Source organism: Mytilus trossulus, chromosome 6, assembly GCF_036588685.1.
Source record: "Mytilus trossulus isolate FHL-02 chromosome 6, PNRI_Mtr1.1.1.hap1, whole genome shotgun sequence".
NCBI lineage: Eukaryota > Metazoa > Mollusca > Bivalvia > Mytilida > Mytilidae > Mytilus > Mytilus trossulus.
Window position 1 is genome coordinate 79,351,832 of NC_086378.1, and position 21,875 is coordinate 79,373,706.

General features: G+C 32.6%; 2 protein-coding genes across 2 annotated transcripts; both read left to right on the forward strand.

Annotated features, from left to right (window-relative positions):
* Nucleotides 1–1,779: 1,779 nt before the first annotated feature.
* LOC134723786 (uncharacterized) lies at nucleotides 1,780–9,048 on the forward strand. The gene is made up of 6 exons (XM_063587334.1): nucleotides 1,780–1,946; nucleotides 5,481–5,549; nucleotides 6,221–6,302; nucleotides 6,915–7,039; nucleotides 8,145–8,204; nucleotides 8,723–9,048. The coding sequence occupies exons 1-6, from the start codon at nucleotides 1,925–1,927 to the stop codon at nucleotides 8,899–8,901; spliced, it is 537 nt and encodes a 178-aa protein (XP_063443404.1). The 5' UTR covers nucleotides 1,780–1,924; the 3' UTR covers nucleotides 8,902–9,048.
* Nucleotides 9,049–11,672: 2,624 nt separating this feature from the next.
* On the forward strand, nucleotides 11,673–20,888 carry LOC134723784 (uncharacterized). The gene is made up of 7 exons (XM_063587333.1): nucleotides 11,673–12,135; nucleotides 12,928–13,030; nucleotides 13,327–13,445; nucleotides 16,115–16,196; nucleotides 17,003–17,127; nucleotides 19,397–19,456; nucleotides 20,638–20,888. The coding sequence occupies exons 1-7, from the start codon at nucleotides 12,099–12,101 to the stop codon at nucleotides 20,814–20,816; spliced, it is 705 nt and encodes a 234-aa protein (XP_063443403.1). The 5' UTR covers nucleotides 11,673–12,098; the 3' UTR covers nucleotides 20,817–20,888.
* The last annotated feature ends 987 nt before the right edge of the window (nucleotides 20,889–21,875 follow it).

Consider the following 21,875-nt stretch of genomic DNA (forward strand, 5'->3'; position numbering starts at 1 on the left):
CGATCCCCCAAGTTTTTGGTGGTGTTCGTGTTGCTTATTCTTTAGTTTTCTATGTTGTGTCTTGTGTACTATTATGTAACTGTTTGTATTTTCCTTTTTCTGTCATGACGGTTTATTTTCGGTCTATGAGTTCCACTGTCCTTCTGGTATCCATCGCCCCTCATTCATATAATTCTACCATTCTATCAACATGAATGGGACTAGAATATTGCTTGTTGAAGGTTAGACATACGTGCATCCAACCTCAAAGAAAGGAAATGTGGCGCGGTACTTAAACATCTTGTCATTGTGTTATTGTGCTAATGTTAAATTTGTGCATTTTTGAGTTTTTGCTAATGTGCTTTGTTTATTTGAATTTAAGTTTTCTGTGCTGACACATTTAGATTGTCTTTCTACATTTATTAGGATTATAATACATTATTAGCAATTGTACTCCCAACTTTGACATGTTCACCTATTATGTCTGTTTGTTTTGTTCACACATTATTGTCAATATAATGGATTATCAAACAGGTAATAGGTTTAGCTATTTATGAAACCAGGGTTAATTTTCTTATTCCTACATAAGAAAATGCCTCTACCAAGTCAGGAGTTCGACAGTTGTTGTTTATTCGTTTGATGGGTTTGAGTTTTTGATTTTTCCATTGGATTACGGACTTTCGGTTTTGATTTCCCCCGGTGTGTAGTATTTTTGTAATTTTAATTCTGACAATTTTTGGTTTATCTACTGATTCATAAACAAGATTTATGGAAGATTGAATATGCAGAAATAAAAATTCAACGTAGATGACTAATGTTCCAAAATATCTCAACATAAAAAAAAAACCCGAACAACTTCGAGTGGAAAGAAATGCAACCAACCAAAATTGTTGAACGTAACATTTAAAATTAACAAGCTATTTCCATAAATTATAGAATTGTTCCAAATATGAAGGGTATATTAATAGTTATTTGGTTTGCTACTGACACCATTCGGGTCCATATATTTTACCCTGTATGGGTCCGTAGGAGGTCAGAAGTGGACCATGTAACGAATTTATTGCACACAGGACCTATCCTGCTAAGTTAAGTGTAACAATATACATGAGAACATTAATCGATAACATCACCATTAATAGTAAACGTGTCGTCATTTGTCCCATATGAAATCTACAAACCTCCTACTGATCCATAGGGGTCACCACGTGACGGTGTGAAACAAATCATAACGCAATAATCTACCCGAGGTGCGATAATGGTCATTAACATTTTTTTTAAATGACGCAAAAATTCTATAATTCTGAACAATGATACAATCTTGTATAAATCAACAGTATATTTTTCTATTTTAAAATAATTCACTACTTTATATGGTTTATTTTATAGTGTTTTGATTGAGTGTTAAACATACGAAAGTTTTATGAAGTCGTATTCAAGACTTTGTGGACTATTGTTGTGAAGTGTCCGTGTCACAGATGTCTGCTGAAATGTGTTCTTGTATAACAATCACATCATCTTTTTCATTTTCCCGTCGAACACATTTGCTAAATAGAACTCATGAAATTTCTGATCGAGTTTGAGGACTTCTAAGGATGGCTATAGTATGAGTTAACACGAATAGATGCTATCAATTTTAAATCACATTTTTTTTATTACTAAGGAAGCTCTTTGGTTCATCTACTGACCTATATCGTTTTAAATTCGTCCATAATGATTAAAATGACACCGTTAAAGGTCTTGTCTATATATCAAAACCAAGCATAGATATTTAGCCCTATAATCCCGGTAATAGAGAATTAATGTGATCAGAAATAAAATGGACAATATTACATAATACTTGTGTCTTATCAAGTACTCTATAGCTTATACTACATGACCTAGTGATAAGAAAAGTGTCGAGATAACTTCACTAACCAGACGACCGTATCCTGACCACAGCGACACCATGAATACTCTTGCAGTTCCAAGTAAGTCTACAGCTAACATATAATAAATAGTCAAGAATTGTTTTCATTGATCATAGGTAAATTTGTTTTAATTTTTCTGGCTGAATTATGCTGATCAGCATTGCTTTCTTTCATCTATTTTTCTGAAATTGTGCATGCAAGTTGAAACTATTACCGTATCTTAATAATGAAAAATATATACGAAGCTAATATTTCCATAGACATTTATGTATTTGATTTATTAAACAATATATATGTGTAAACGTATACAAAAAATGAAATATATATTTAAAAAAAATCCTGTTTGAGTTAAGTTAAAAAAAGTTTTGTTTTACAGTGGCATAACCTTTTGGGAAGAGAGTTCAATCACTTTTACCTATTTTATATATGGATAACTTGATTGTGTACATTATCAAAAGTGCAAAGTACATAAATTCGCTTCAATACACTTTCTCGGTACTTTGCTTTGTATGTCCCTTTGCTCTATTTTATTTTTATCAATATTCGAAAGCGTACACTAAAATGGACAAAAAAAACCAACAACAACAAAAAACAGACCTGCATTTAATATTTGATTTTTTTTCAAAACAATTATATCTAGATGGCAAAAACTTACATGGTTAATATTGCTACAACGGGATTTTATTATATGTACCTTTTAATATCTTCTGTCCTATATAAACCGTAAATAACATTCCAAAAAATAATAATGAATATGCGCATCACAAACTAAAAATTCACGTGATTTGGAAGCTTCCTATAAACGGTGACAAGGAATTATATAAAAGCGTATTGGTAATTATCCCTTTCTAGCACTGAGATATTATCATGATATCTATATATTTGTAAGATTTTAAATCGTCTTGTGAATATTCATTGAATGTTGAATGTCTGTAAAATGTTTATCTGTTAATGAGTATAAAGTTCCATTTTTACCAATTACTTTGAAAATCTTCAATTAAACTGATGAGCTCTTATCGTGTGTTAGCTGATACTTACCATAAGATTGACCAATATATAAGTTAAAACGGACAGGTCATAATACGGTGTCTCTGATAGAGATAAGAACAGAAATTCGCCTCATTGTTTGACCTGTAAATTATTAGTTTACTGACTAAACAATGACCTATATTTGTGTACACCCTCGTCCTTTAGTCTCTGGTTGATAAATGACGAATTGGTAATTAAATCATATCTACCTTATTTTCATATAACATAATATTAGGGTTTCCCTATTGGCCTTTTATGTCAAGCCTTGGCCGTGGTCTCGGTGGTCGAGTTGGGTTATTAGTCGCGATACTATATCACTAATATATCAATACGAAAGTCGTGAGTTTGCAGGGGCGCTCGATTCCAATAATTAGTATTGACTGGGATTGTTAGTTTTCCAACTGTAGGTGGGTGATTCTCACCGGGCACTGTGACCTTCTAAACCGACAACAATTAACCGCTTCAAAATAGACGAATGGGAATGCAAGTGGCGTTTAAACCCATTTATTCAAACAATCCAACAGCCAATAAATAAGTAAAGCTGAGCAATTGCTAATATTTCAAAACATTCATTAAATTAATATTTTGTATTAGCATAGTTGTACCTCAAAGCTATTAAAATTGTATGTTTACATCTCAGGTTGTATCATGATTTGCTAATAATCAAATCACAGATACCGGTTTGATCTTTTTAAAAACATCTCGGGCTTTCAAAGCTTATTTTAAAATGCAAAACCATTTAACTATAGTGTATACCCTCAAAAGGTTTATGACTGTTCGAATTTGTTATTGTAAGCATAAATAAAACAAGAATTGTTCTTCATGATGAGAGTTGTGCGAATTAATCATAGATAAGACGTCACATTTGAATTTAATGTTTATCACAGTGTACAAGCGGACAGTGACACAAAACGGAAGTTGCTGATCTGTCCGACGGCGATCGGCTCGTTGTTTTTCAAAAAAATATAGAATATCAACACAAAGTGTCCCATAATGGATTGTTCAGCAGCTCAAGGTAAGTGAATAACTACAATGATGTATTTTTGACCATTTAAAGCTTATTTTATGCTTTTAGCATCAACCGTCTTTTTAAAATAACTCCTGATCATGAAGAGGGGTCAAAATTTTGCGATTTTTCGAGTCATAAATCTTAACAAAACTCCGAAAATTCAAACATTTTCAAGATTTTTAATCGATACATAGTTGAATAATCATATTCCGCATACACACACAAAAGTTTGGTTCATTTTTTTTTATTATATTGTCACAATTGAATCTTTTCTATTCAAAGTGTACTGTCCGCCTCGTTGCCACCGTATGTTTTCATACTGTCCGATTCGTTGGTCATATTCATGATCGATATCTTAAGCAAAAGTAAGATTGAAACATGCAATTTATCCACATTTAAACTTTATTCAACACAGATACTGTCTATGATTATATATGGAAAATATTTATAGATTATATATTCAGCTTGGATCTCGTGTCAATTAAAGGGGGACATTGGTCACTCTTCCAGAACCTTTACTCATGTCTGCTGCTCGTATTCATCGTTTGCGGACCTTGTTGTTAGATTCTCTACCGATATAATATTCTAATAAAAAAAAGAAGATTTGGTGTAATTGCCAATGAGACAACTCTAAACAAGAGAACAAATTAAATGACACAGAAATGAACAACTATAGGTCACCGTACGGCCTTCAACAATGAGCAAAGCCCATACCGCATAGTCAGCTATAAAAGGCCTAGAAATAACTTTTGTTGCATGGTTGTATTTTTCATGAAAAGTTATTACCCCTATTTATGTTTTAAAGTGATAAAAATAACAATTTTCCACATGAATGTATGAATAAATATACCATAAAAATCACCTACGTGCCCCATTTTCCTAAAACAAACTAGAGAAACGTATATTAAATTTTCATGTGCATGCATTAACAATGCTTTTTATATGTAATAATCAGTAACATTTTATAAATGTTGATATTTCCTAGGAAATCGGTCATGAATGTGGATAAATTGCATGTTTCAATCTTACTTTTGCTTAAGATATCGATCATGAATATGACCAACGAATCGGACAGTATGAAAACATACGGTGGCAACGAGGCGGAGAGTACACTTTGAATAGAAAAGATTCAATTGTGACAATATAATAAAAAAAAATGAACCAAACTTTTGTGTGTGTATGCGGAATATGATTATTCAACTATGTATCGATTAAAAATCTTGAAAATGTTTGAATTTTCGGAGTTTTGTTAAGATTTATGACTCGAAAAATCGCAAAATTTTGACCCCTCTTCATGATCAGGAGTTATTTTAAAAAGACGGTTGATGCTAAAAGCATAAAATAAGCTTTAAATGGTCAAAAATACATCATTGTAGTTATTCACTTACCTTGAGCTGCTGAACAATCCATTATGGGACACTTTGTGTTGCTATTCTATATTTTTTTGAAAAACAACGAGCCGATCGCCGTCGGACAGATCAGCAACTTCCGTTTTGTGTCACTGTCCGCTTGTACACTATGTTTATAATGAATTAATAATACTTTTGTTCTTTCAGTTATTTGTATTTTGATTGCTAGTACCAATGCATTATTATTTGATGTAAGTGGCGGACTCAACAATTTAGGTAAGTACAAAAATTAAGCAAATAAATTATTGGTTTCAACGTCGTTTGTAGCAAACCTTTTGAAGGTTAGTGTTGTTTGGAACAAAACATGGCACGATACAACTTTATTATTTATGACGAAATATCGCACAAGAACAAGAAGCTTTTATCTTTTGCTTCTGTTTTGTAGTAGAAACATTAATTTCATCTCTGGAAAGGGTTGTGTTAGTAGGTTCAACCCACCATTTTTGTTCTTAAAATGTCCTGTACTAAGTCAGTGTTATATTATAGTTCGTTTCTGTGTGTGTTACATTTTAGTGTCGTGTATCTGTTGTGTCATAGTTCTCCTCTTATATTGGATGTGTTTCCCCAAGTTTTAGTTTGTAACCCATATTTGTTTTTCTCAATCGATTTATGAATTTCGAACAGCAGTAATAATACTAATTTTGCCTTTATTTGTTCCTATTCGAAAATGTGTCTCTCGGTATCCGGTTGTTAAGGTTGTCTTTGGAATTTCATTGGCAAGTTATATTCCGTTGAAATTAATCCGGTATACCAAAATAACAAATATGAATTCCATTATTTTATCTAGATAACAGATATTTAAAGAAACTTTATAGTCGAGTCCCAAGTTGATATTTAATTGGAAAATGCCTGATTGTGTCATGTTGTGATTTTTTTGCACTTTTCAGATGCATTTCTTGTGAAAAACTGTAGGCCAGTAGCCGCTCCGGCTCACGGAACCGTGAAATGTGCATATAGCACTACAGATTTGTAAGTGCGATGTAAATAACATTAACTTCATATATAATGCTATTTTTTTTTATCAAATTTATTGTTTCCCATCTTTTTTTATTTTAACAGTTTCGAAAGAGGAAAACAAAGGTCTGAGAAAAAAAATAATAATCGAAAAAGAATATGATCGTTTTGGTTAATACTTTTATGTTTATATATAAATTCTTTACTTACTTTTAAGTCACAATAAATCGCATTTTGTATTTAAAAAAGGGACGAAAGATTCCAAAGGGACAGTCAACCTCATAAATCTAAAGCAAACTGACAACGCCATGGCTAAAAATGAAAAAGACAAACAGAAAACACTAGTACACATGACACAAAATAGAAAACTAAAGAATAAACAACACGAACCCCACCAAAAACTAGGGGTGATCTCAGGTGCTCCGGAAGGGTAAGCAGATCCTGCTCCACATGTGGCACCCGCCGTGTTGCTTATGTGATTACAAATCCGGTAAATAGTCTAATTCGGTAGGACACATTCATGAAAGGGAAGGGGATTGTAGCTACGACGTAAGGAACGAATGATGGATTATAATATGTTTGATATTCAAGACGTAAACTGTATACTCTCCCATATTATCTTTAAAGGATTTGTACGGCAACATGCGATACTGGCTTCAGTTTCCAAGGTTTACCAGCAAACAGCCAACTTTCCTTAAGATGCACCACAACAAGTATATGGGCTGATGGTGATAGATTCCAAGACTGCGTGGGTAAGTTGGTGCTTCTCTTTCTGTCAATGACAGTCAATAAGTGACTTTCCGTTTTGAATTTTCCTCGGAATGCAGTATTTTTGGGATTTTACTTTTTTATAATGTGTATTGTACAAATAGACTATAACTATTTAACGAATACTGGATGAAGTTAGTTATTTTATGTATAATCTACAAGTAGAAAATCTCATACTGAAACTAGTTTACATTATCTATAATCATATTTCCTTATGAAATGTTGTAAAAAAACTCCAGAAAAGATACCAAGAGGCAATCAAAGTTCAAACGATACGATATCGAAAAATAGACAACACAATTATGTCTAAAAGTGGTAAATTTTTCTGTTTAAAAATACGTTGAATTATTATCACAACATCCGTATAAAAAGAGAGTGATATTTCCTGATCTACATGTTCCATCGAATATATATAACTGTCTAAATATGTAGATGATTAATAAACATTTGAAAACCACTTTTATGTCAACTTTATGCCTCCGTAGCTGTTGTCTGGATATACTTTCATGGATAAAGCAAAATATTTAAATGCAAATTTGATTTATGTGAAGAGCTATATGAAAAGAAAGGACCTACTGACATAAGACAAATGCGTTACGGGCTATATATGATAAAAAAAAATCAACATTTTATTCTTGGTGGTTTGGATCCATATACTATTAAATAAACTCCAAAATATATTAGTTCCTAAAGCCAATTATTTAATAACAGTAAGGTTGAACAGCAGGCTCGTGATGCTTTTTTGTATTAAGCAAATACGATAAACTATTAAAGTATTATACAATAAAGTTCCCTGTTAAGCAATTATACAAATAATAGTAATAGATACAATTAAACTAAAAACGCTATTCTCACTTCATGATTCAAATCATACCGGCAATCCATATAATCACTATAAAATCAGTGAAAATTGTATACCTTATGCGTTTAAACGAACCACATACACACGTTTTATTATTTTTCGTAATTCGTTTCAAAATTGGCATTGAATAGTATTGTGTCCTTCCCCCTTGGCATCCACAAAATACACCAAGTAGGAAATGATTCTTCGGTTAAATCATATTATACATATGTCTTTTCTCTCAACAGCTGGTGACGGACAAACTGGAACTGGGACCATTGTGGGCCCAAGACCACCAGTTTTCACAGGTAACTGAACATAGACATACAAGAATTAGACCTTTGATATTGTGTTTGATTGTGTTCTTTTAAATGTTAAAACAACAGCAGTATTTTAAATGTTGTGTCTATTTTGTTCTGTTCATACGACTTTATCTTGATTTGCATACTTTAAATATAGTTACGAGGTATGTACTCCCATAAATTACTGTTGCCTCTCCTGCATTTCATGTTGTGCATTTGTCACCTGTTTGCACATAGTGTCTTGTCTATTAAGATTTAACACGAATTCAGATACAAATGTGTACCTGGTGAGATATTTGGCTTTTCGCCCTTTATGTGTTAACTTACTTACTTAATCCTCTTCTTGCGCATTTGCACATGAGGCCACCACCATGTGTTTGCCTGTTTTAAATCTCAGGCGAGCCTAAACTAAAAAAAGTCTTGGATACTTAAAATGGGAAGCATTATCAATGATATTCAAATTTTAAGCAAATCAATTTAAATTCTTGATACAAAATATTAAAACAATAGTTTTGCTTTTGTAGGAAAATGTATTGACCAACTATCAGCTTGTCCAGGGGAAGGCGACTTTACGGCCTGTACTGCCTGTAATCAATTTGTGACATGCGCACCAGATGGTATTTTTATCACCACATGCCCACCACCTACAGTTTGGGACGATAATGAGAAGAAATGTTCTATGGTATCAAAGACCTGCTCATAAACAATGAACAATAATCAAGAACTAGTTTCATCATAGAAAAAGAGTTTTAATCAAAGTATATTGCCCATTTAGTGTTACTTTGTAGTCCCGTGTCACGCAGATACAAGTCAAATTTAAATGGATCATAAAGTCATAAAATAATTTTCTTGTAGTTTTGTTTGAATTGTTTTATTAATTAAATTATTTGTAATCTTTGCAAAACTAAAAGGTATTCCATGGTAATAAGGTTATCTTCTAGCGTTAGTTATTTCCTAAAAAAGTGGTATAATCTGATCTACAATACAACTGAAAGTCTAGGAGAAAGAACGAATGCTATTATATCTTAACACATTGTACGGAAGTCATCGTGAATCGGTTGATCGTTATAGCAGTGTCTCGGCATCTCAACATTCTACGGATATTTTTTTTTTATCCCTGTAATAGATCCACCATCATGACCTTACATTCAACTGGGTACGGAGATGATAGATAGGTCTAAGGAAAAAGTAAAATCACAAAAATACTTAACTCCGAGGAAAATTCAAAACGGAAAGTCCCTAAAAGGACAAAACAAAGGATAAAACACACCAAACGAATAGACAACAACTGTCATATTGCTGACTTGGTACTAGCATTTTCTAATGTAGAAAATGGTGGATTGAACCTGGTTTTATAGCTAGATAAACCTCTCACTTGTATGACATTCGCATCAAATTCCATTACATTGTAAACGATGCATGAACAAAACAAACATACTCAAAGAGTAAAAATGTCAAAAATAGGGGTACAGCAGTCAATATTGTGTTATCATCTTAATTTCTTTAAGAACAACAAATGTAACGAAGAAGCACAAAAAGGCATGCATTAAATTTAATATTATTATTACCAGTTTGGTCATATTCCTTTCTTTGACACATAATTGAGGTCTGGATTTAACTTCAGTTAGGCTAAACATTTTTCGAGGGATGGATAAATGAAATGACACCTTAAAAATTATTTTCGCCTATCTTGCATTTTAAATATTTGAAAAAGTCGCATTTAAGGTGGTATGGTTGTTCATACTTTGCCAAAACGTAGTATCTATTGATATATTTTGAAAAATGTAATAAAAATGATAGTTCACCGCGCATTTTCTCAAGCTACAGGACGTGACAAAATGGCACACTTTGTATGGATTATACAGGAAAAAACACCATTTTGTGATTAGAAACTAAACAAAATGATAGAATTGTTAAATACTTATGGAAAAGATAGCTTCCAGACAATGCTTTGAGAATATCAAAAGAAATATGGGGTCACCGTACGTTTTTTCCGGCTAAAATACAAAATAGGAAAATTCCATGTAGAATCCTTCAGAAAATGCACTGTTCTAGAGTTATCTCCCCTTAAAATTCCAATTTAATCTTTTTTTTAAAAACAACCAAAAATAAACAACATTTGCAAAAATATTAATATTTATAAGTTATATTCTTATAAATTGGTTCATTTAAATGAAAATTCACATTAAATATCTGCATTCCTGCATCAAATTTTGCTACCTTGATAGAAAATCTGAACCTTTGGTTCTCTGTTTTTTACAATCCAAGATGGATGAAGACACCCATACCACCTTAAGTACGGAATAAAACGTAAGTAGTATTTGTAATTAAGGTATAAGCAAGATATAAGAATATCACCCACAAATTGAATTTAGGACAGATTGATTGATTTCTTGATTTTATTGCCACCTTTTGACTATTGCGTTGTAGTCAGTTTTTATTGATTATGGAAGCCGGAGTAACGTGAGAACACCACCAACTCTCGGTAGGATAAAAATACAATCTGTGTCAATTAAGACAGTAGACGAGTGCACTTGTAAAAGAGGGAAAAAAGATACCAGAGGGAGAGTCAAACTCATAGATTGAAAATAAACTAACAACAATTGTAAATTACGGGGTTCTGACTAGCAGTCTTGCTCGGCGTTGAAAGGCTAGTGATACAGTAGTTTAACTGTTTAGACTACTTTACCCACCAAGCCTCCAAACTTTTAAACAAAGGTATCCCATATATTGAAATATGTTCTGAGAATTTTATGCTTTCTATACATCCAGTTCCAAAAGTAGATGATGGCAACACTATAAAATATATATTACTTTTCTTTTCTTACATATAAGGAATCAGGCTTAGTGCTATAAAGGGATTTAAATTTATAATACATTTATTTTTGTTTATATAAAAAAGTAAGAAAAAACTAATTTTAACTGATAATTTAAAGCATTCATTGCTAGTTGGAAAATCTTTCAAAGAAGAAGTAAATAAACTTGATGGCTCTAATTAGTTTCAAGAGAAGTAGGGTCAGGGACAAAGGTTTGTTATTTTTTTTGTAAGACAATTCACAAATACCAAATGCGAATGCGATTAAACAAACTGAATTGCAGAGCACTGCATGTAGTAGGTAGAGCACTAAGTACAATAGGTGGATACTAAATGGGACAAGTATTTTTATCGAAGCACTTGCTACTAACTCGTTTGTCATGACATCTCATAACCCCCCACCAGCATAGCAACTTTAAATACTTCCATCGTGTTGCTCAAGTAAGTGCAAATCCGGTATCTCACGGAGGATTAGCTAAACACAAAACTAGGTTTCCCCCACCATTTATTCCTAAAATGTCCTGTACCAAGACAGGAATATGACAGTTGTCATCTTATAGTTCATTTATATGTATGGTGTATTGTTTTCTGTTTTTTTTTATGCAATTCAGTGTTCTGTTGTTCCGTTTATATGTTTCTTCTGCTTAAGTATCTAACCCGGATTTGATTTCTCTCAATCGATTTATGACTTTTGAACAGCTGTATACTACTGTTGCCTTTTTAAAAGGTTTTATTCCCTTTAAATACTAGTTTATAATTTCTGATATGTGACAACTGTCTCTGTTTCAAATAGCGCATAAACTTAATGACATAATGACAAAGATATTCCGTATGTAATAGTAATATTTAGTATTTTGATATCTAATATTGACATTACTAAGTCTCCAAGTTTATGTGTAAACTAACCGTTAACCCACGAAAACACAGTCAACTACTGTAAATAAATTATGGCATTTAATGTATTTAAAGCAAAACTTAGCTTGTCTAATACGTGTAATAATAAATAGATAAAATAAACAAAAGTTCTATTTTCCTGATTCCGTGGTCGATATATAGGCACGCCTTGGTTAATTTTAAGAATCAGCATGGAATCAGCCCAGATTATATTTTTACTTATTTTAGGTAAGTTTTCAGCATCAAACACTTTTAACATATAAGATTTGAAATTTGAAATAAACTTTTGACAATTTATCATTTATACATACACTGTGATATGTAATCGCCTCGCATCTGACTGCGTGTTGATAATTATTGGATAAAAACAAGTGAGAGTAAATAAACCTTTAGAACGACTGTAGCAACTAGTACATAAACAAACTGTAAAAGAGGAATGCGATGAAAACCTCACCTTTTTTCGGCAATCTGTTTTCTCTCAGTTGTTGACGTTATATTTGTTGTCTTTGTTTCGCTCACAAAAAAGCGGCAGATTATATCGCCAAAGGCACATTAAACGTTACCAAATTTAATATCCCTCGTAAAAGATTGTTTGTCAAATTAGACAGAACATCTTACAAGATATATCAGAGCTATGTTATTCCCCGATTGCTATATGGAATGGAAATACCCCCTCTTAACCAATGTCAACTTGATATTATGGCCCGTTTTCACACAAAAGCATTGCGAAATATCAAAAACATTTTACTTCACTTCAACAAAATACCCGAGTAAAAAAGATGGCATGTTATAATACTAGGATAATTATAAAAATAACAATAACAAATAAACACATAAGAGCCACTGCATATTATTGATCAGACATTTCAAAATTTAACAATTTGCACATGATCAATCGACAGTGAACACACGAAACAGATGCATACATACTTAAACAACGTCACAAATAATCAGTGATTTTTTTTTAATTTTAATTCTATTACAAATACAATTCACTTTAGTCAGTTGTGTCGATTTCAGGATATTTTACGATTGAACATGAGTGCCAAACCAGTCGCTGCAATAAAACAAATATTCCTAGAAATGGAAAGGTAAACTGTGTCGAAGATGGGAAAGGAAATTTGTAAGTAAAACTTACATGATAAATGTAAATACAATTATATATAAAATATTCAGCATTATATAGGCCTTTCCTCGTTCTTTTTTCTATCTTGGAATAAATGCTCATATTGTTGTTGTTCTTGCAATCTTTAGATGATATACTTTGATACACACGAGTGGAATTTCTATCTCAAAGAAGTATAATATTGTGACCAGATGTGACATACCTGAGGTTATTTGTGCATGTTGATCGAATCACTATTAAACACCATGAATATCCAGTTCTATATAAGAAATTCATTCTTAATTTATTTTCAGGAAATGTTACGCTACATGTAACCGTGGATTTACCTTTCAAACTACATCAGTAGAGTTTCGATCCTGTAATCAGATAGATGGTTCCTGGGAAAGTGGAAATATATTTCCTGATTGTATAGGTATGTTGATGACATCAATACTTTTTCATAGGAATTTTAATCAATTAATTAAAGTATTAAACAGTCCACATTGTTTAACCTTAAAAGTTGAACAAAATAAATCCAACTAAGCTTCTAACTGAAAATTTTAAGAAATTACATTTCTTTGCTATCTTGTTTGAATTTAAAATATTGATTTAACATTTAATTTGTAGATGATATCATTAACATGATTAAATGTTGTAAGGATTCAAAACGAAAATATATATACAGAGCTGTTCAATGATCTAGAACGACGTAATTGTCAGTAAGTTGTTGTTTTGCCCCATTTATGGGCATAATGATCGCTGGTCTGTGTGTCCGTTAGTCCTTCCGTCCATTCGTTCGTCCGTCTTGCCAGCATCAGGTTAAAGTTTTGGTTAAAGTTTTTGGTCTAGGTAGTTTTTGATAAAGCTGAATTCCAATCAACTTGAAACCTCGAAACCTCTTTCTAAATTATTAATATCTATTTTATCAGCAATCAAAGACGGGCTTCAAAGTTATTGTAAAACTGCCTTTTCTAGAGGTGGCGTGAATCAGATGAGGATACTTAAAAATTCCAAAGATCTTTTAGAATACATACAATCTAACTCTCTTTCATCTTGTAACAGTATTAAAACATTTGACTTTTCTACTCTTTACACAAGTATTCCACATTCCAAACTAAAAGACAAATTGAAAGAGTTGGTATTACTTTGCTCTATAAAAGAGAAAGGCCAACGTAGATACAAGTATCTTGTCTTAGGAAGGGATAAATCCTACTTTGTAAAGAATCACTCTGATTCAAACAAAAAATTCTCTGAAACCGATATTATCAAAATGCTTAATTTCTTGATTGACAACATATTTGTAACGTTCGGAGGACGTGTTTTTCAACAGACTGTCGGCATCCCAAATGGGAACAAACTTTGCCCCTCTACTTGCCGAATTGTTCCTTTATTATTATGAGGCTGACTTCATGCAGGAACTTCTTAGGAAGAAAGATAAGAAGTTAGCAATATCCTTTAACTCTACTTTCCGCTATATAGATGACGTTCTTTCGCTAAACAATTCAAAATTTGGTGACTATGTGGAACGTATTTATCCCATCGAATTGGAGATGAAGGATACTACAGATACAGTTAAGTCGGCTTCATATCTTGACTTACATCTAGAAGTTGACAATGAGGGTCGGTTGAAAACAAAACTTTACGACAAAAGAGTTGATTTCAGCTTTCCAATTGTGAACTTTTCATTTCTAAGTAGCAACATTCCAGCAGCACCTACATACGGGGTATATATCTCCCAATTGATACGATATTCCCGTGCTTGCCTTTCCTATCATGATTTTCTAGATAGAGGGTTATTGCTCACAAGGAAGCTATTAAACCAAGAGTTCCAAATGGTGAAGTTGAAATCATCCCTTCGTAAATTTTACGGACGCCATCACGAGTTGGTTGACCGTTATGGAATAACCGTTTCACAAATGATATCGGATATGTTCCTTACGTCGTAACTACAATCCCCTTCCCTTTCATGAATGTGACCTACCGAATTAGACTATTTACCGGATTTGTAATCACATAAGCAAAACGACGGGTGCCACATGTGGAGCAGGATCGGCTTACCCTTCCAGAGCACATGATATCACCCCAATAGTTTTTGGTGGGGTTCGTGTTGTTTGTTCTTTAGTTTTCTGTGTTGTGTCATGTGTGCTATTGTTTTTCTGTTTGTCTTTTTTCATTTTTAGCCATGGCGTTGTCAGTTTGTTTTAGATTTATGAGTTTGACTGTCCTTTTGGTATCGTTCGTCCCTCTTTTGAAACTTAGTACAAATGTTCCCTATGATATGATATTTCTAATTTTCTTGCCAAATAAGAGATTTTTCCACATTTTCACTGTCCACTGAACATAGAAAATGATAGTGATTGGGCATTCGTGTACTAGGGACACATTCTTGTTTCAAAAGAAAAAGGGAGTGCAGTGGGCTTGAAAATAAACAATGTTAAATGAATCCTCCAATCGTCAAACTTTTTTTGTACATTTGAAAAAAATTGAGAACAACACGTTTAATAATTTCTTGTGTCCGAACATTATATTTGATGTAGTTATCCAGATTTTAACACACAATGAATCATTTTTATGTTAGGTTTACCTATTTTATGTGTTAACTGTATAAAAAAGATATTAGGTAATGAAATAAATGATGTATAGAAAAATTAAAGAAGAATAGAATTATTCAATCAAGCTTGTTAACAATTTATAAAATTAGTATTGGTTTTTTTTAAGAAAAAGACGAATGACCTTAAAATCAAAAATATGTAGAAGGAGAAATTAAGGAAACTTCCAACCAAAACTATCAAGACTCTACTTTTTTTCTTGAAATGGTGGTACCTAGTTGACATTCGTCTGGTTACCATTGTTGCAGTCTTTAGAATTCCATTGTTCTGTTAAGCTTCGTTTAAAGTGATATCCGAAACCTGTATACTGTACGAAATGTTTAGTATTTTTGTAGTAACTAAACAACAGATAACTATAAAGTCGAGTTCAAAATGATTCGACATGTATACATATTGTGCTAATCAAGGACAATTTGAAAATAACGCACTAGATGAATACTAGGCATTGTATTATCAAATTTAAAATACATTACTTCTTTTAACACATTTACAGATACCTTTCTTATGAAACATTGCAGGCCAGCAGCCGCGCCAGCTCATGGAACCGTGACATGTGCGTATAGTGCTACAGATTTGTAAGTGCGGTGTAAATACTAGAAGCCTCATTAAACAAATCAAATCTACATTTGCCCATGATTAAACAAAACTGATAGCTGCTGTAATTGAGAAAGAGAAAAAACGCGGTGATAAAACAGTTTTCAAGACCCTTATGTCAAAGTGTAAATTAAAAAATAAACTAGACATTGATACTTTTATTGAATTATGTACACTTGTTGAAAACTTCAAATCATATGGTTCGGTTCTTTACAATGAATTGGACAGATTAGTATTTTGAATCTTACGGATATGCATATATAAATACGTAGTAGATGAGGTATAACTGCCAATGGTACCAAATAAGAAGGGTGGAAAGAACAATAGGTCATCACACGATCTTCCATAATGCGCATATCCAATACAATATATAAAGCTATAAAAAGCACATGAATGACAAAATAACATAGTGAAACTATTTAAAAGAGATAACCAAAAACTTGCGGAAAAATAAATAGGTAAAAGCAATTATAGCTGAGAACATACTGCGGATTCATTATTATTCGTTTGATATCAATTTTCGTGGTTTTCGTAGAACAGCTGAACCCCGAATTTAAATGTTCAACGAATTACATTTTTTATCAGGTTGTTTGCATACTTTTGTAAAACCCCAAAATACATCACTTAAGAAAATCCATTGTAGTTATGCCATATATATATAAAACATAGTATCTAATATATATGATCTACTTACTTTTTAAATTACTTTATTTGATCTCTAATAAATAGATGAAGAGTGGAGTTTTAATTGTAAGATTTATTTACTATTCGAGATATTATTTTACAGGACTTGTACAGCAAAATGCAACACTGGCTTCAGTTTTCTAGGTTTACCAGCAAAAAGTCAACTTTCTTTAAAATGCACAACATCAAATACATGGTCTGATGGTGATAGGTTTCAAGACTGCGTGGGTAAGGTGGCATTTCTCATTGTTACGGACAATCTTTTGTGAACTGTAGTAACCATTAACTTTTCTGGATATATCTTCACTGGGAACTTTAACAAAAACTTATATTTGAAAGCTAAAGATGTGTCAGGATAAATACATTGTACCGAAACTCGCGAGAGCTTTATACCCAAATAGAATCTAACAAAATAGCAAAATCAATTTTATGTCAATAAATGATATCGGACAACACATATGTGAAATGTTAAAATACCTTAAAATTTTACGTATATATACTGTTTAATGAGATGTAAAAAATACCATATAAACATTCAAACTTATGTGTCGAAAATGAACTGACAACACCATGGATACAAAATAATCAGAAAAAAAACAAAAAAACATCAGAACAAAAAAAAAACCAATATCGAGAATCAAGGACTGAGTAACACAAACTCAATAAAAAACTGAGAGAGATCTTAGGTGTTCCGGAAGGTTAATGTCTTCCTGTTTCACATGTGGCACCCGTTGTGTTGCTCATGTAAGTACAAACCAGGTGATATGTCTATTTCGGTAGGTCACATTTGGAGAAAGATGACGAAATTGTAGTAATAACAAATACGATATTCCCTTGCTTTTATTTCTTATCATTATTTTCCTGATAGAGGGTTGCTACTCACAAGGAAGCTATTAAACCAATAGTTCCAAATGGTGAAATTGAAATCACCCCTTCGTGAATTGTACGGACGCCATCACGAGTTGGCTGACAGTTATGGAATGACCGTTTCACAGATGATATCGGAATTGTTTCTTACGTCGTAACAACAAACCCCTTCCCTTTCATGAATTTGACCGACTGAATTAGACTACTAACCGTATTCTTTATAACATGAACAACACGAAGGGTGCCACATGTAATGCAGGCTCTGTTTATCCTTCCGGAGCACCTGAAATCATCCCCAGTTTTTGGTGGGGTACGTGTTGCTTATTCTTTAGTTTTATATGTTGTGTCTTGTGTACTATTGTTTGTCTGTTTGTCTTTTTTCCTTTTTAGCCATGGCGTTGTTAGTTTATTTTCGATTTATGAGTTTGACTGTCCCTTTGTTAACGTACATTTGTTCTGTCTAACAGAACTTTGTTATAAGCGTTGTCATTATATCTATTCCTGTTGGAACAAATATTCTATATCATTGATTCCGTTAGGAACATATACTGTATTATCGGACCACAGATGAATTATCACGTTGTGATTGGTTAAACGCCGTCACGTGGTGACCCCCTATGAGACCGTATGGGGTTAGTAAGTTTTATATGGGGTTCATGACGCGTTAATGGCGACGTCATCTTTTAATGTTGTTGTGTTTCATTGTTTATTTTTCAACAAAACAATAAAGAAAAAGTCCAGCGTCCGATAAATTCGTTTATATACGGTTAACTACTGACCCCCGCCGGATCCATAGAGGGTGAATAAAATTCATAGGGGACTCGGCCTCCGGCCTCACCCCCTATGGATTAGACTAACCCTCTATGGATCCGTATGGGGTCAGTAGCGAACCATATAACTTATAAAATTTATTCCTGTGGAAATAGTATTCCAGAATATTTTGTTTCCTTTTAAAACTTTTATTATGAAGGAACTTCTATTCCGTGACACCTCTTGTATCTTTCGTCCCTCTTTTGGAACATACGAAGGCATCTGTGAAACAGCTATTCCATAACCGTCAATTAACTATTTATGTTTTTCAACTGAGTACTTTTAGTTGCCTTTTTATTTTTTTCTGATTCGAGTATCACTGGTGAGTCTTTTGTACACGAAACGCGCGTCTGGTGCAAATACAAAATGTGAATCCTGGTATCTATGATGAGTTCATATTCACTTGGAACTCTTGCTTTAATAGCTTCCTTGTAAACAAGATCAACAAGTATTGGCTCACTTCAAATACATTAGAATATGATTTTTAATCAATTATAACATTTTATACATAGAAAGTAAAATACTATATTTCGTACTTAATAACGGCGATGGTTTGAAACACAATTAGAAAAAAACTATATAGAATGTGTCTAATACGTTTAAAGGCAGCACGTTCTCACTGAATAATAAATGCATTTGGATGTTTTATTAAACTTCCCTGCTAGTATCTAAATAATAAATATAATATTCTGTGGAGTCAAGATAATTGTTGTCGTTCTCCCTTTACGTCCACATAAAAAAAGTTCAAATATAATATATAGTTGGTTATTCTTGCTACATCATCATATGTTTACAAATGTCTCTTCTCTCAAAATTACAGCTGGAGACAGACAAACTGGTCCCGAAACTCATGTGAGTCCAAGACCACCAATATTTACAGGTAACTTTAAATGAGGAGAATATCTCTATTAATATCTTTGGTATTGTGATATGTTGAATTTAATTTTTGAAGCCACATCAACATGCATAAAAAATATATATTGAAATCATTTTAAAATGCAATAGCCGTTAATCATTATCATAAAAAAAAAGAATATGTGGTATGATTGACAAAGAGACAACTCTTCATACACGACCAAATTAAACAGACATTAATAACTATTGTTCAGCGTACGGTTTTAACAAGGAGCAAAATCGATACCTTTTATTCAGCTATAAACGACCCCGAAATCACAAATGTTACGAAAAAACTAACGGCCTAATTTATGTACACAAAAATGAACAAAAAACAAATATGTAACACATTAAAAAATAACAACCACCGAATTTCAGGGTTTTGACTTGGGACATACACAAACATACGCAATTTGGGTAAATATGTTAGGGTCCTAACCCTCCCCTAACCTGGAACAGTTTTCATCCTTTATACATTTGACTTCCTTAAAGTCATATTAAACGAGTAACTGGTGATAAATAATGTTTTTTTTCAATTCTTGAACCAGTGCATGTATATATCATAACTTTAGTCTTCTGTGCACGATTGTATCGTTTTTTATGCAAACGTATCCTATAATCGTCAATTTTTTGCGCTCTGTCTGTTATGATGTGAAAATATAGCAGCTGTTTAAGTATCTTATTTTAAGCCGTAGTTTACCGATTGTCACCTTATAGTAAACAATCAACAAAGAAGCATAGACATTGAGCACGTGTATAATATGTACAATCAGATAATAGTTTATTTAAATGACAGATCCATGCGTATTGCGATTATCGGATTTTTACGAGAAGGGTCACGCTTAGGTCACTTGATCACTGCGAATTACTTCCTACTACCAAGCAATTAAAAAAAAGTCAACTTGTTATGAATTTAAGAATTTTCTTCAGAAAAAGGTCTATCTTCATAAGTTTTATTATGAAAACTATCCATTAAGTTCGAAAAAAACATATACATCATTTTTTTAATTTTAGGTTCCATATGACTTCAATCTAGGTAATGTTCTTACCTCAAAACTTTAAGATTTCTTTAAATGCATCATTAATAACATTAATGATACACATTTTTATCATTGTTTTTATATCTTCTTATGAACATATTCGAACGTTTTTTTTTTTGCTTTGAAGGAAAATGTATTGATCAACTATCAGTTTGTCCAGCTGAAGGTGACTTTACAGCATGTACCGCTTGTAATCAATTTGTGACATGCGCACCAGATGGTATTTTCCTTACAACATGCCCACCACCTACAGTGTGGGACGATAACAAGAAGCAATGTTCTATGGTATCAAGCACATGTTCATAAACAATGAACTATTATTAAGGACTGATGTCATAATAGAAATTCGTTTAGAGTGGGGTGTATCGCTCATCTAGTGATAGTATGTAGTCACGTCTTAATTATATAGATGCAAGACATTTTTAAATGGATCATAAAATCAAAAAATGATTATTAGTCTTTTTTCATAAGATGTTTCTCTATTTTTTTCTCTATTTAAAAAAAAGGTAATCTTTTAAATATTTCACTGAAAGTCGTATACTCTGATGAGTCGAAAATAAGAATTATAAACGATACAAAAATAAGCTAGCCTAGAAGAAAGAACGGCTGACTGTATTTCTTCAAAAGTTCTAATTTCAACATCATGAATCGGTATATTGTTCTTTCAGTGTCTCGGCTTCTCAACCGTCTATGGGTACTTTGACTCTGATATAGATCCATCATGGCCAAGGTGAACGAAGAGGATACAAATGTATATATCCTTCGTGTAGAAACGAGAAGCTATCGTATGATTGCCAATGAGAAAACACTCCACCAGAGTCTAAATGAAAAAAATGTTCAGCTATTGGTCACTGTACGGCCTAGTTAGGATCTTGTATAACATTGGTTATTGTTTGTTGCTGTTTATATTATTTGTTTTAAGTTCAACATTTTGTACATCAATAAGGTTGTTAGTTTTCCCTTATAGTAGTTTTACGTTTGTCATTTCAGATCTCCCAATAGCTTACTATACAGGGGTTTTTATGCTCATTGTTGAAGGTTGTACGATGTGTTTTAGTTGTTAACTTTTATGCCAGTTTGTCTCTGGCGGAGTGTTATCTCGTAACACATTATTCTTATTTTAATATAAGAGAGGTCAACACTATTAACTATGCTTTTCTTACGTATACGCCTTTATATAGTGTATACGCTCAGTGCTTCAAAATAACGTCAAAGGTATTAACATACACCCTAACATTGATTTCTAAAACGTAAAGATCTAGCATACAAATTTCACAACTTAGACGTGCATATATTCATAACAGTATGAAGATCAATGAATACCGGTAGTTGAAATATGACAACAATCATCACCATTTTCAAAGC